The sequence below is a fragment of the Amblyomma americanum genome, chromosome 1, assembly GCF_052857255.1.
Source record: "Amblyomma americanum isolate KBUSLIRL-KWMA chromosome 1, ASM5285725v1, whole genome shotgun sequence".
In the NCBI taxonomy this organism is placed as follows: Eukaryota; Metazoa; Arthropoda; class Arachnida; order Ixodida; family Ixodidae; genus Amblyomma; species Amblyomma americanum.
In genome coordinates this window covers 161,999,222-162,013,668 of record NC_135497.1, presented here as the reverse complement: position 1 = coordinate 162,013,668, position 14,447 = coordinate 161,999,222, and the positions used below count along the sequence as shown (strand labels likewise).

The 14,447-nt window shown below is 46.7% G+C and overlaps 1 protein-coding gene across 1 annotated transcript in view; it reads left to right on the top strand.

Moving 5' to 3' along the window:
• The window catches only part of LOC144114074 (MAM and LDL-receptor class A domain-containing protein 2-like), a 79,726-nt gene extending 66,709 nt beyond the window's left edge, over positions 1 to 13,017 (top strand). The window contains exons 35-42 of the mRNA XM_077647532.1: positions 3,402 to 3,613; positions 5,732 to 5,822; positions 6,648 to 7,208; positions 7,369 to 7,494; positions 9,795 to 9,935; positions 10,701 to 10,812; positions 11,284 to 11,341; positions 12,444 to 13,017. Of these exons, the coding sequence (XP_077503658.1) occupies positions 3,402 to 3,613; positions 5,732 to 5,822; positions 6,648 to 7,208; positions 7,369 to 7,494; positions 9,795 to 9,935; positions 10,701 to 10,812; positions 11,284 to 11,341; positions 12,444 to 12,542 (1,400 nt within the window). The 3' untranslated portion in view covers positions 12,543 to 13,017. The remainder of the gene's footprint in view (positions 1 to 3,401; positions 3,614 to 5,731; positions 5,823 to 6,647; positions 7,209 to 7,368; positions 7,495 to 9,794; positions 9,936 to 10,700; positions 10,813 to 11,283; positions 11,342 to 12,443) is intronic.
• Positions 13,018 to 14,447: the final 1,430 nt, after the last annotated feature.

The following is a 14,447-nucleotide window of genomic DNA, read 5'->3' as shown; positions in this document are numbered from 1 at the left end:
CTTGAATGCTAGCTGTGCAGCTCAATCAAGGATTAGCTTGTGCTACGTATGCCCACGAGCACAGATAAAATGGCGTCTTTGAAAGAGTGCGCAAAGCTTTGCAGTGTGTATATGAAAACTGAGGCCTCAGCGGGTGAGTCAGCATTCGACTTTGCGAGACGCATTCGCTTTTTAACTTGCGCCTGTTTATATACTGTTCTCAGCTAATTGCGTCATCCAAAATAATTCGCTGCATTTTTTTCCTCCACTGTCTATTTGAAGGACCACTTCTCCAATTAATAGTGCTAGAAACAATACCAGTCGTGCCTTGCTCAAGTATATTGAAAGAGGTAAACCCAAAGGAAAGCAAAAAAAAAAGCAGAATTAATGCAATGTGCTAAGATGGGGTTTTTGTCATTGTTTTTTTTTTCACGGGTCTTATCGATTAGGGATTCTGAGACTGAAATTTTTCTGTAACTTTAGTTTAGAGTAATGAGCGCAGAAGTGAAGTGCACAACTCGGATCGCGCTGTTTACGCTGCGATTCTCAAAAGCAAACACTGCAGCCAACCAATTACAGAAAGAATTAATAAAACTTCAGCCGCTTACCCTCGGGGTACGACGAATGGTCAGCGTAAGCTGGTTCGCGAAATGATTAACACAATGATCACACCACGCATGAGTGCCCCTGTCGCTGGATGCCTTCGCCACTGCCACTGAACTACCACTGAGCAAACACAAATAGGTGTGCCTGTGAATGACTGGGTGGGTTCGTGGCTGAGGGGACTGAGGAAGGGGTACTGTGCATCACGGCCTGGGTTAGGGCCTCTGGTTCGAATTCGGGTATTAGTGTATGAGGGTTTAACGTCCCAAAGTGACTCAGGCTATGAGGGACGCCGTAGTGGAGGGTTTCGGAATCATTTAGACCGCCTGGGGTTCCTTTACGTGCACTGAAATCGCCAACACACAAGCGCCTTGCGTTTCCGCCGCGGTCGGAATCGAATCCGCGTCCTTGGGTTCGGCAGTGGAGCGACCTAACAACTGAGACAGCGCGACAGGGTTGTTCGAATTCGATTGGCAATTCGCCGGAGGGGGAAGTCCAAGGTAGAGTGACCGTGCCGCTGAGCCAGCAGCTTTGTATGTAGTCTACCTTGTCTATCTTCTTTGTGATGCGGCATTAATGGGCAAACGGACGGAATGACTATGATGAGGGCACTGATAACGAATCGAAACCGGGGGAACTATGCTAATGCATCTAGCGCTGTACAAGTAAAGTCATGAATAATGTTATGAAGTTCTGAAGTATGGGAGATTTTCTGGCTCCCTATGATTTTCACGGAATCAACGCCATGCCGCGGTCGCCCTGTGAACTAGTTTAGGAAGGTTACCATGAGCTGAACCACGTCGTTTTCTGCGCTACCTGAGTGCTTGGCCAGAATTCGGAAGCCGCTGCCAGAGTTTTTGTGTAAAAAAATATATTATGAGTGCTACTACACGAATGTTTGCACGCTGATGAGATAGATGAGCTGCTAACTGTCTCTGCGTGAGTTTTCTGGCGCCAGCAATACATAGAGAGCGTGGGAATAGAGAGCTGCCAGGCTGCATTGGAACACTTGCATGACAGCGCAATTCTTATCAGGCACATTGCCTACATTTTTAAAAAGATGATTTATCTGTATTACAAGGTACTACGTCAATACAAGGCGCTGTTTGTTAAGACACTTCGTTGAGCTCGCATACTAACGAGCGCATTTCAACCGCGAAAGTATTGCGTATGACAGTTGCCGTATTCGCAGGCATTGTTACGGCGGGCGTGTAGGGTGGTACGATGCTTTGTTATCCACGTAAATTGGGATGATATAATGTCATTCGAATGCCACTTAATTTGGATTCTTTTTACACGTTTATTGCCCCGTGCCCTCGCTGTAGCTGTAATTATACAGACAGACGGATGGCAGTACTAGAGCAGAATCAGCAGAAGAGATATGTATTATATCGGCCTTGCAGTCGTTACATTCCTTCTATTCATTGCTCACATACAAACTCGGAGGACAATGCGCGGTTAATTGCCTCGAGAAAACAGCTAGCGATAAAAGGCGACCTCATTGCTCCGGCTTTATATATGCCCACGCGATAAGAAATCTATATTCATATCTAATGTACCACGTGGTTGATAAAATTTAGGAGCACTTAATGACGCAAAAGGGTGCATCTTTATCGCTCAAAACTCAAGCGACAGTGATTGGCAAACATTCCTACCTTGTTTTCTGCGAAGCAGCATCACAGAATGCTAATCGATTGACCTTGCTTACTGGTAGAGTTAAATAAAAAAAAATTGACTTGAGTCTCCATCGTCGATGTCGTTGATTCTAAATTCTTTCCAGGGCCCGCGCCGACCGTTTATCGTTCCGCTTTCACGCCAGCCGTTGTCTAACGACAGACAGCGATTTCCTTTCTTGTCCCTCGTATATTCCTCTGCACCCTCGAGAAAAAAAGACTGCTCGGCTAACACGAGGTTGTCATTATAAGCAAACTAGCGCGAGGTTATCACAGAATTTTGAAACAATTAGCAATTCTGGGCTCACCACGGAAGCAGTCGGCCGTAATGCCGCCGTATTGGAGTATCCCCGCTCTCGATTTCAGGTTGATCTCACAAAAACGATACGTTTACTTTCTTGTCTTGCGGGAAAATGATTTTCTTGCTTTTCCACTGGAAGAAAGAAATGGAGTCCTTAGGGTCTATTTCTAAAGGCAACCATGGGCAGACAAAGGCCTTTTTCTTTCTCTGTTCTGCCTTCAATTGGTTTCTTCATAACAGACCAAAACTTAATTCCTTCCGGAAAGGCATATTTAAACATTTACAGATGACCAAGCACAGGAGTAACAAGTGGCTTATACCAGACCGAAAATCGAGCTCATATTCCCCACAAGGACTGGATTCCAGCCTCGACTGAGCCAGCACACAATACAGCTACACGGCTCGCGAATGCGCATTCCCGCGTTTCTCCTTCTGGGCGCATTACTGGGCCGGAGTTCCCGCTCTGCCAAAACTCATTATCTGTGGCGGTGACCACATCTGCTATAGGTCGACCAAGTGAAACCGAGTCCCGGCGCTACGGTGGTAGAATGCATGGAATGGCGGCGGCCATGTGCTATCTCTTTTCGCCGTAAATGAGGCCATTAACTTTGCTCCACGTCTGGAGCCCCCTGCATATGTGCCTGTTGTCGCTACGGCAGGCAAATTATTTGACGATTTTCAGAGCAGGGTTAAGACCCTTCAGAAATTGCGCGGTGCAAAGCAGCTGCGACGGAAAGCTCTAAAGCTCTCTCCAAAAACAGCGGCTCCATTGGCGCTTCTCGTGTGTCGTGTCCGGAGATTCTCTGTCTCACGGAGGTGGTCACCTCATGCCTTTGCGAACGCAGGACACTACCTGCGCTTCTCGGCTGAGGTGCCGGGCAAGTTGGCGGCGCTAACGGCAGGCGGCGCCAGCGGCGATGGCCCCCGGTGCGCCACCTTCTGGTACCTGCTGTCGGACGAACTGCAAGGCTTGACTTTGTTGGCGGGACCTGCCTACTTCAACGAATCTACTCACAGCCAATGGCAACTGGCACAGTTCAGCCTCACCCGCTACCACGTGAGTGTTCTCCGCCCCGCCACGCTGCACCATAATTTATAGTGCATATACTCTACGGGTTAACAGGTGCCGTTGGTGGTGGTAAGAACGTTGATTCAAAGTAAAGCAGTTTACTACGTCTTGCCGGGTGGTGCCCTCAGTACAGGGCCCCATAGGCGGCCGCCGCTGCCTCCGCACACTGGACTATCGCTGCCCCGTGGCGGTGGCGTCGATCAGTCGCTCTTGCCAGGTGACTTTGGTCAGGTTAGGGATGGGTTGGATGTTAGGACTGGAGTGGCGCTCATATACCTTGAGAGTGTGAGTAGGTCTTCGCAGTGCGGGCACTGCGGGGGTGTAAGTAACGGGTAATAGAAGAGTAGAGTGTGGTATGAATTTATTTGCAAGTTAACCACTATCCTAACGGGGTTCTAGTCACCTATTTGTTATTATGCTGTAAAACACTGACGCCTACACGTCCCGCAGCGCATACGCGTAGCCTATATATAGTTCATGTGCGCTCTATTGGATGCTCGTGTGATGTACTGCCAGATATGGGCGTTTTATAGATTACATATCTGCCTGGGACATTTGATCTTCCAGTAAGATCTACAGGCGTGAGCACGCTTGCCTATAGAGCTGTCGACTGGTGTGCTTCGGAGCAAATGAATTGAAACCTTAACGCAGTTGCTTTGTGGGGGGGGGGGGGGGGGTGAAAATTCTTTTGCGCGTACGGACTGTATGACCATTCGGCCACGCTTGAGCGAAAGTATTATCTTTGAAACTCAGTATTCCCGTTAAAATTTCGCTTCCTTTCCTCTGCGTGCATCCGCTTGAGCGCTGTAGATAAGTGTGCTCACAGCAGTACAGCGGTACGGGCATACGCTGCGAGTCGTAGGTGCCGGCGTAGTGCTGCATAGTAATACACTGGCACATATATCCCGCTTCGCATATGCGTGTTACTTCGTCGCACACGCAGGTGGTTATCTGCAAAGAGCAGGAAAGGTATCGTTGGCGGTGCCCACACACGTTACTGTTACCTCGCCGGACTACTGTACGCCTGGTGCGAGCATAGGCGTGTGAAATGGACACTGTACATTCAGATTCAGAATAACTTTTAATGTTTGAACCGGCCCCCCTACCTACCCTCTCCGGCACGGCACGCAGGCCTCCGGGAGAGGAGTAGGGGGTTTATTCACTACAAGACTAGCACTTAAATTTAAGTGATGCTGCAGCTGCCAGTTGGGCGCAGTTCTATTTGCACCCTAGAGTCTGGGCTTCGTAATTCTTCAGTCCAAATATCATCGCCCTCATATTTGCTTTTTCCTGGAGCTTCTTAGCATTTTCATCAGAAAATGCGAAGCTGCTCCAGGACACTGTACATTACACTGTTCTAAAGATTCCGGCCTTCAGTAGTGTTTCTTTGCACTTCATTAGCCCGGAAATAGTGAACAGCTCGAAAATATGGATCCCTTCTTTTTTTTCTGAATAATGCAGGGCGTGGTCGGATATGTATAATGACGGAGCGAAAAGTTATTGTTTAATACAAGGTCATAATTAAGGCCGCCGAAGAGCAAGGCTCCGAGATACCATCAGCAACAAATGAAACGCGAACAAGACAGTTGAGACACGAACAGCGAAATGAGGAGATCTTAGCCGGCGGAAGCTCAATACTAGCGCGAGTTATTTTACTTAGAAGGCGCGAAGACTGTGCTTTACAAGTGTTTTTCAATCTCGCTTGTATTTCCTCTTCAGGAGCTAATACGTTTGTGATTTTGTGTTGGCATTTCAGTTCTCTTCGTGTTGCAATTGTTGCTGATAGTATGTCTTATAAAGTGTCGAGCGGGCTGCTTTTTTAATGTTTGTTTGATTTTAATGTTGGGACGTTTCAAAAACGGAACGTTAGGAAGGATCCTACTGATAAATCAACATGAAGACGAAACGAAGGGAGATGCTGATACAGCATGAACGCTTGTCTTCTCAGTTAATGCCAGACTCTTCCTGTGTCGTGTATCCGTGCTGTTTTGTAAGTAGTGTCCTGCACCAACTAGCTCAACTCCAAACTGTCGTTAGAAAAAGCATAACACTCTCCGAATAAACCATGGCTCAACTAACAGTGCACAACCTCTCTTAAACTTCCAGAGGTCGATAATAGCTGTATCGGGCACCAACCCCAAGGCATTCGCCCTGATTGATGACCTGCTGGTTTACGACGACGACTGCGCTTGGCAAGGTGAGCGCAATTGAAGCGGTCCCGCTCATACATGGCATTTCACATTCTCTTTTACTTTGTTCATAACAGGAAAATGTCATCATTAGTTAAGCCTGGGTTGCTGGAACAAGACCGTGAAGGTTTAGTTCTTTGTTAGCTATTAGTTTCGAGCAAACATCAAGGAGAAAAGCAGCGTACATTTCTTGATACATGAACATTACTTGCAACGCACGAGCCACGATGAGATCATTCTTCGCGAGGCAGTGCCTACAAACGTATAATAAATAAAGCTTGAGGCTGGAGGTAGATGGCTTTGTTGAGAATCCTTGCTGTTTTGTTAGTGACTGCCACGGGGAACCTCGAAGCGCGGCCCGCCACGGTGGATCAGTGGCTACGTCGTACTGCTAAGCTTACGCGCACGCGAACTGAGATTGCGGCGCACACTAGAGAACACCGCCTCGTGTGGCCGAAATCAATCCTGGGCCGTTCGTTTTGGCTATCTGACAGACCACAGTACACTTTTACTATGAAAAATTATAATAAAAATAAAAAAGAAGAAACTCGAAGGCGCTCACCAGCTACCAGCGCTTTGTGAGTCATGTTGAGCACGTCCGTATACAATAAGAAGATATATATGAACAGGAATACGACAGCCGACGTCTGCGACTGTCTCCGCTGTCTTCCAATAATCACGGGCAAAAATCGATTGGGCTGCTAGGACGGTCGGTATGTTCCCCCGCTGTTTAGCATCGGAACATCGCGATGGCAGCACAGAGCAACAGCGGCTCGCGTGTCACCTGTCGAACTTTATGCACTGGTCACCAACAGTCCCCATTCTCTTTGCAGGAGACTATTCCACAGCTGCGACAGCAGGCACGGAAGTCACAACTCTTAAAGTAACAACAGACTCTGGAACAACTACAACTCCTTCCACATCACGAGCGACAGCAGCACCAGGCATAGAATCGACTACAGTGGTCCTCACGTCACCAGTGACATCAACTGCAGAACACGAAGCAACTACAACAGAGGCAGTTATAACAGACAGCGTAGCAACTACAGTTCCTTCCACGTTATCTGGGACGGGAACAACGCAGTCCGAAACAACGGCAGCTGTTTCAAAACCGTCAGTAACAGATACAGCCTCCGAAGCAACTGCTGTTGCTTCCATGACAGCTGTGACAGTGACGACGGCAATAGCAAGCGTTACTGATGAGAAAGCGTCACCAACGGAACCAGCGACATCTTCAGCGACTCCCGAGACGTCTGCTTCCTCTACGACAGCAAGCAGCAGCCGCGGATGCGGTATAGGCATGTTCAGCTGCCGGGATGGCGTCCACTGCGTTCCTGCACTGCTCCTGTGCGACGGCGTACGAGACTGCCCCAATGGGGCGGACGAAATCTGCGGTAAGGGATCATAGTCACTTGCTCAACACATGTACACTTTTAAGATGTCTTAATTTCTATGTTCAATGCGTTACTGAAGGCTGCTGGGCACGACAGAGCAACCGCCAAGTGTTTATGCGATGTTACTACAATCGCGTGCGCATCCGCATCCAATGTGCAGGAGACCATCAGTTCTGTCCCGATGGCCATTACTACTGCCAAACGCCTCCATCGTGTCTCGGGAGGTCCAAGCTCTGCGATGGTTTCCATGACTGCGAGGACGGATCTGACGAACTTCTTTGTTTTGGTCAGTATAGTGCTGTATTGGTGTTTGTTTCGCAAGCTATACCGTACATTTCTCGCGTCACTGCTAACTCTTCAAGGCGGGGATAGGATCTTCGGTCATACATTTGTAAGAATAATTCCAACACGCAGGTGCTTGCGTATTCTCATTCGGCGACATCTTTATTTTTAACCAGTGCTATCTAACAGCCATTCCACTGTTTAAATCGAAGACTGTGTCACGATTAGGCAAGGACCGCAGAAATCCGACAACTAAATAGGGGCGCAGTCGTGAGTTTCGTATACCCAATCGCCGTCTTCTTGGCTGTTCTTTTTGACTGCCTTTGCTTGCTAATTCCTTACCATTCCTTGACTATATACGGACATTTTTATCGATTTTAGGTCAGCAGCTGGATTCCTACATCCACCAGTGTACCGCAGAGCAGGGCGGGCATGCCGCATCGTATGCTCGCGCACTGTATAGCCTGCTGTTCGTTCAAATTTCACGTATTGGGCGCCCAATTCCAAAATTCCATTCAATTCACCGAGAAAAGAAATTTTTAATCTGTTTTTGGTTTATATACAACGATGAAGGACTCCAAAATTCTAAGAATTCCTTATCACTAGTCCCATTTTGTTGCCTATCTTTTTAAATCGCGGCACACTTGCTAAGGATTGCAGTCTTGTCGCTTTTAGCTGGAATTTGTTGCCGGCCATAGTGGATCAGTGGCTTTGGCGTTCGGCTGCTGAGTGCGATTTTCGGGTGTTCGAACGTCCGTGATTTACAATTGCACGTTAGAGAACTTCAGGTGACCCAGAATAAATCCGGAGATCTCTACTATCACGTGCCCGATGGATGGTATGTACTACCGGCAGGAAAAGTAGATAGACCACGGAAGCAAATCAAAAGTTTTATTTCTCGAAAGCTGGCGGAGCTGTAAAGGTATTTTCAGTTGATAGATGCTATGCGTCATAGACCGCGCTTGTCATGTTCAGCCTTTCTAGACTGTCCAGTGGCTTTCATAGTCCATTTACTTTTCTGGCCGATAGACCATGTTACCAATTTATTTACTTTTTTATTTATTCATTTAGATACCCTAAGGGCTCAATGAGCATTACATAGGAGGGATAAGGGTGCAAAAAAGTACAATGCATGACATTTACACACATTACTTAGCAGGTGCACTGGAAAACTATACATGCAAAGAGTGAGTACGCAGCACTGCATTCGCCAAAGGACATAAAGGCTGAGTACATAGCACTGCATTCGCAAAAAAAAAAGAACGGAATTGTGAAAACAATATTTTAGGCAATCAAGGTGTGTTCAAAGTTTCTTTTTTTTTTTTGAAAATCAGATAAGTCAGTTTTGCAACTGTCACTCTTCAGCCAGTTAGTCTTTCACAGGTAACATTAAGGGCGAGATTTGATGTCCTAACGTTCGCGCAAAGCTGGGTTGCACTTTGTGGGAATGATCAGTCCGGATTTAGATATAGCTGAAAATGGGGAATCATCATAGTATAGCGAGAGAACTTACGTCGAGTGATAACGCTGGGAAAATTGAGAGTTTGCTTTAGTAACGGCACACTTTGAAGCGATGAGCATGACGACGAACCTGAGAGCTTTCTTTTGGAAAGACAGCGTCTGTCGTGGAGTCTCCATCGTGATCAGTTACAAACCATTTTGAGTTTGCTGATCATAACCTAACGCCCTGGTTTCAATCCGAACAGGCTTTTTCTTTTTCATTTTCCTTGCAACGTTCGTCAGCCACCATGTTGCTCCATTGTTTGCATCAACATACAGAACGAGTTGGCCGGTTCCGTAGCCATGCATTACCTCTAGGCGGGTTTTAAATACAATGGACAAGATGAAGGAGAGGTATTACTGCTAAGCACATACATTCTTATGCTTACCGCGCGCGTGGGTGTGCATCGGGCTCTTCCGCTTACTTTGCGCAGATCCTTTGGACGGTTGTGGTGGCTTGTAGGGCTGCAACGCGTAGGGTGGTTAGTATAGCATAATGTCGACAGCGCTGACGCAATACAAACATGAGTAATGCTCAGCTGGCATGGATGAGTTGTCATGGCTGGCTTGTAGCTGGGTTGCCTTGTTTTTGCGATCTACGGTCACATATGGCCCATGTTCTACGGCATAAAACGAAATGAAAATAAGTGCTGCACTGTCTCGCCTCTAGCTCTGTTAACAAGACAAGCCAAGTTACATCGGCTAATTTTTTTCATGTCATGATGTGTTTGATCTGATTAGAGCTCCCGGCAAGACTTGTTATATCGTACGTTTTACAATTTGCGTCTCGTGGTCTTGACCCAGTCTGCCCAGGCTTCTTCTGCCGCAACGAAGGAAACTGCGGCTTTCACCCAGCATCAGGCGCACCAAACTGTTCCTGCAAGCCCGGCTTCGACGGCAATAGATGCCAGAGGCCGCCTGTGTTGCAGCCTACAAGCGCAAGAGGTACCTTGTAGTGATGACTCACCCTCCTTTCCGCGTTGCAGTCTGTATTTGTGAAGTAGAGGCGCAACATCCGTTGTGGCGTAACGATACCTTGAAGGAAGTCTGAGATTATTGTACATTCTTGATAAAGTGCCCACTTGTTGTCTAGCAGCTGTGATGAAAATAGCATGAATAAGACGGTAAACGCGGTACTTATCGGCTGACTGCTCTGAGGCGTGTCATCACATAAGCCTGCGTGTATGTGATGGCACTGCAAATAATTCTCGAGCTTGCGAGTCGGACCTACAACCAGCACTGCTCTTCACTGCGCGGTGGCGCATAGAGCCAACGTCCTCCGTTTTCGCAGCGCGTGCATACATGTCCCGCTGAAAGGGAACAAACACAAGCTCGCATTGCGAATTAACCTTTCTCGCGGACCCCACTTTTGCGTACGATGCAATACTTGCCTCGATGTTTTGATCGAACGTTCGTGCTCCTGCATTTCAAAATTTGTGCACCCCCCCGCAGACGCAGCCTTTTACCGCCCCCACCCCTGGAAAGCGGTGGCATTTCAGAAAAACCTTCGTCACTCAGTGGTTCGCTGTTAAATGTCGTGACCTTCTCCTTACCTTCTCGAAGTATCAGAGATGTCTTTTAGCTCCACTCCCCTGAACTGGATAAACTGGGGTAGTTTGTCTCGGACGTAGATGCGTCGAAATTCCACTTGCTCCCGCCAGCTTCTGCCACTCACTGCCGCCCGCACGGGTGGCGCGCGCGCGCTTTCAGTTGCAGGCGCAACCGGTACCTGGGCTTACGTCGCTCCCGTGTTGGTGCTGGTCATCCTCGCCTCCACCGTAGGCATAGCTGTCTACCTCAGAAAGAAGAGGAGGAACGAGATGTGAGTCCTTTGCACCCCTCCCCTTTTCCTAGCAAGGCCGGCCGGCTTGCAAACGACAGCGGTTCCTTTAACTTGCTGCAGATATCTTTGCAATGCAGGAATGCATTACAATCTACATTTTTCACTTATCCGTGTCTGGAGATTTTTGTCTGTTCATCTGAGGATGGACACCATATCTGGGTAGCACTAAAGCTCACTTGGATTTCACCGCGACATTACTGCTATTTCTTTATAAAGTTTGTGCTGTATTATTATACATGGATCTTTCACAGGAAAGCTGGTGTGAAGTGCACGTAAGCGCTTTCACATCGTAGCTCTCGTTCTATCCTGCATGTGTCAGACATCTTAGGCATACCTTGTGCGAGTTTCGTTAAGTCTTCATTTGATGTTTTCCAACGCTGTCACACTAAGCGCTGATATGCACAGCTTCGTCTTCTATTGCTATTTTATGCGATTGATCTTTTTTTTCAGCGACGAAACACGTCAAGTTGTCGTGGAAAACCCAATTTATGGGCTTGATTTGAGCCAGGTGAGATTGGATTTGTTTTACATTTGCGCGCTTTGCCTACATCCTTTGCTGAAAGAGATATCTGCGAGCCATGCGATCTGAATGCGAAATACTCTCATGAAGATACACTTGGACCGACAACAGTAGCCAGCGCAGCCTGCCAGCTTTTTAGCTGGTTTTTAACCTGGCTTCAAGCCGTTTTCTTCTGTTGCTGCAGTGTCCGCAAATAAATGCTAATCCAAACTCCTTATGCCTCGCTTGACGAGCTTTAATAAATACGTGAGGTTAAAAATCCACACTTCTGTTCCAACGTCCCCCCCCCCCCCCTCCCCTTCCCGCTACCTTTACCATGAGAAAAATAATAGCCTCTGAAAGTGAACGTTTTAGCTTATCATCACTAATTTAAACTCGGCTTGCATTTATACACTACCGAACGATACTGCGTGACTTCGCTCATTATGCTTTTTTTCCGTTAGCAGCATTCCAAAGAAATCTTTTATTTATTTTATTACGCCCATAACAATTCGAAGTAAATTGGTCTACTTTCATGGGAGCGTCAAACTATAGTCGAATAAGGCGCGAATAAAGCGGAAAAGAACGCGAGACGCGTACGAGGAACAATCACTCGCACGAAGTGCTACAGCAAACTTGGGACCCCAGGAGAACACGTCGGCTGCATCTAAGTGTCGAGATTTTCTCGGGGGGCTTGAACGCTGCATTCCGGCTTTGAATGGGCCCCTGGCGTGGCAGTCTGAAGTTGACACAACCGATTCCTCTGAAAGCGTTCTAACCAGGCTATACGGAGGGGGCGTATCTGTCTTTAAAGTCATGCACTCTAAACATGTAACGAGGTTTGAGCGCATGATTTGAGTACTACAGTTGTCACTTCTGAACCGAAACAGTCCACTACGCATGTCTGTTTCGGCAAGCTACGTGCTGGACGTAACATTTACGTAGTTGTTAACGCTGCCTCCTTTATCTGTGATTGTAACGCTTAACCAACGAGATATACTTACGTCAGCGAAGGCCACTTCCTTTAGGAAAACTGGTGTGTCCTCTTATTTACAAGAAATTGTTTCTGGTGCATTTTCCGATTTTCTTCCCACGCTTTACTTTCTTTCAGATTAACACCCCAAGGCAATCGAGACGGTCAGCGCCGTCGTGGTTTTCAAGAACATTTAGGTTTTCAAACGCTACAGGCATTTCTGCAACGGAATGTTGACTTAATTAAGCGTCCTTCTTTACATTTCACCCTCGCTATATGTTGATTTTCTATGATACTCTGTAATTTTAGTTCATATTTCATCACTTTATTTACTTCACGTTTGAAAGGACTCATTCTTCACCAATTCATAAAATGCAATTGCGACCGTGTGTTACCAACCATACACGAACATAGTCACAACGGCATGCGAAGATTCAAAGCTTGCGATTAATATCCACGCTGTACACAAAGGTTTGCGCCATGAGCGAAAGAACGCCTTCACCATATTTGTCCCCATTGCAATTTTATTTCGTTTGTTTTTAAATTTAGCATCACACAAGCATGGTCTGCGTCAATTACAAAATTTCTGCTACTCAATTGTTCTTTTCTGTTCGCAACTCATCACAAAGATACGAATCTCTCCTCATCATGTCTCACTTGCGTATTGCAAAAATAAAACACCATATTTCGTTTTGGTCTGCCTGCAATCAAATTTGACGCCAAACTGCTGTCTGTCGTTCGACACGCGCTCCTTGGAGACGCTGTCCTCACATAGCTTGGCTATAGCGTGCTGACAAGGCAGTTTCCTTTTTCTTTTCTTTTCAACCTGCTTTTTGCTTACAGACCACAATCCCGAGCAGTTAAGATCAAAGGTTAAATAAAATTGGGAAGTGCCTTATCGCGGACTAATAAAGCCTCGCATTCGAATCGCTTAGAGCTGACAGTGACGACACCAAAAAACCGAAAGGTAAAATGTAGGCTGCGTCGGCATCTGCCTAATTACGAACCTCTTATATAAGCTGACTGAAGCGGAGTGCGAAAAAAAAATTCTACATGTTTCAAATCTTAATTATGAATATGACGATAGAAAAGCGACGTGAAAATCGATCGTTATTCGACTGTAAAAATGGGACTAAAAACGACAGGAAAAAGATGCCGGACATCGGATCCCTCATGACACCAACTTTTGCACCAAGTTTTCTTATTCCTCATTTCAAGTGCATTATCCTGGCGCAAGATGTACTGAAGATCAGGACCAGCTGGAACGTCTGATGAAGAAAAATAAATTGCAAATATTTTGTGTCATCAAACTGGATCACTGTGGCCAGTTAAACGGCGCAAGCGCTTCCCGTATTTCTTAGTGCTCCACTGAACTCTGTCTGACAAAGCCGCAGTTGATCAGCCTGACATATTGACGATGCGCCTAGTACAGCCTTATGGATTTCATAATTTTCTTTACATAAAACAAACCTCTCCAAGACAACCAACACGCGATAATTAAGCTGAAATAATCTGTCATGAACTCTGTGTCACATACCACATATTACTTTAGTAATCCAGCTAACAATAAATACAGCAAAAAATACCTTCATTGAAACTTAATGTACCGCGAAGAAGCACGAACGGCTCGCCTTTATTTTTATTCAGTAGGGTGGAGAGCGGGGCCAGTCGGTACACAATTCTAAGGGGGAAAACAAGAGAACGGAAGGACGCAGACACAAAGAGTGACACAGGACGACGCTCTATATTTTTCTTGTGTCCTGCTTGATTTTTATTCTGCTTGATATTCGTTTGTAAGCTCACACGTTTCGCAAAACATTCAATCGTGTTCATGAGGACACTAATTTGCTGTTCTGAGTGCGTCAGGACAGGAACAAAGAGTGTATTGGTCAGCTATCCTTCCAATTTCAGTGGGCGTCGATGTCGAGTTTATGCGACACTGTTGGCTCTCCGAGGGGGGGGGGGGGGGGGGCAGTTTTCCCACTTATTTGAGATTCGGGGCGCCTCCAGTGACATAGAAGTGTCTAAGCTCTGTCCGCAAACTGCTCGGGCCAGTCTTGTAGTGACCGGTTCATTTTTAACGCACTAAGCTTGCGAACACCACAATGACTTATATAGACAAACAGCTCTGTTCCTGTGCAA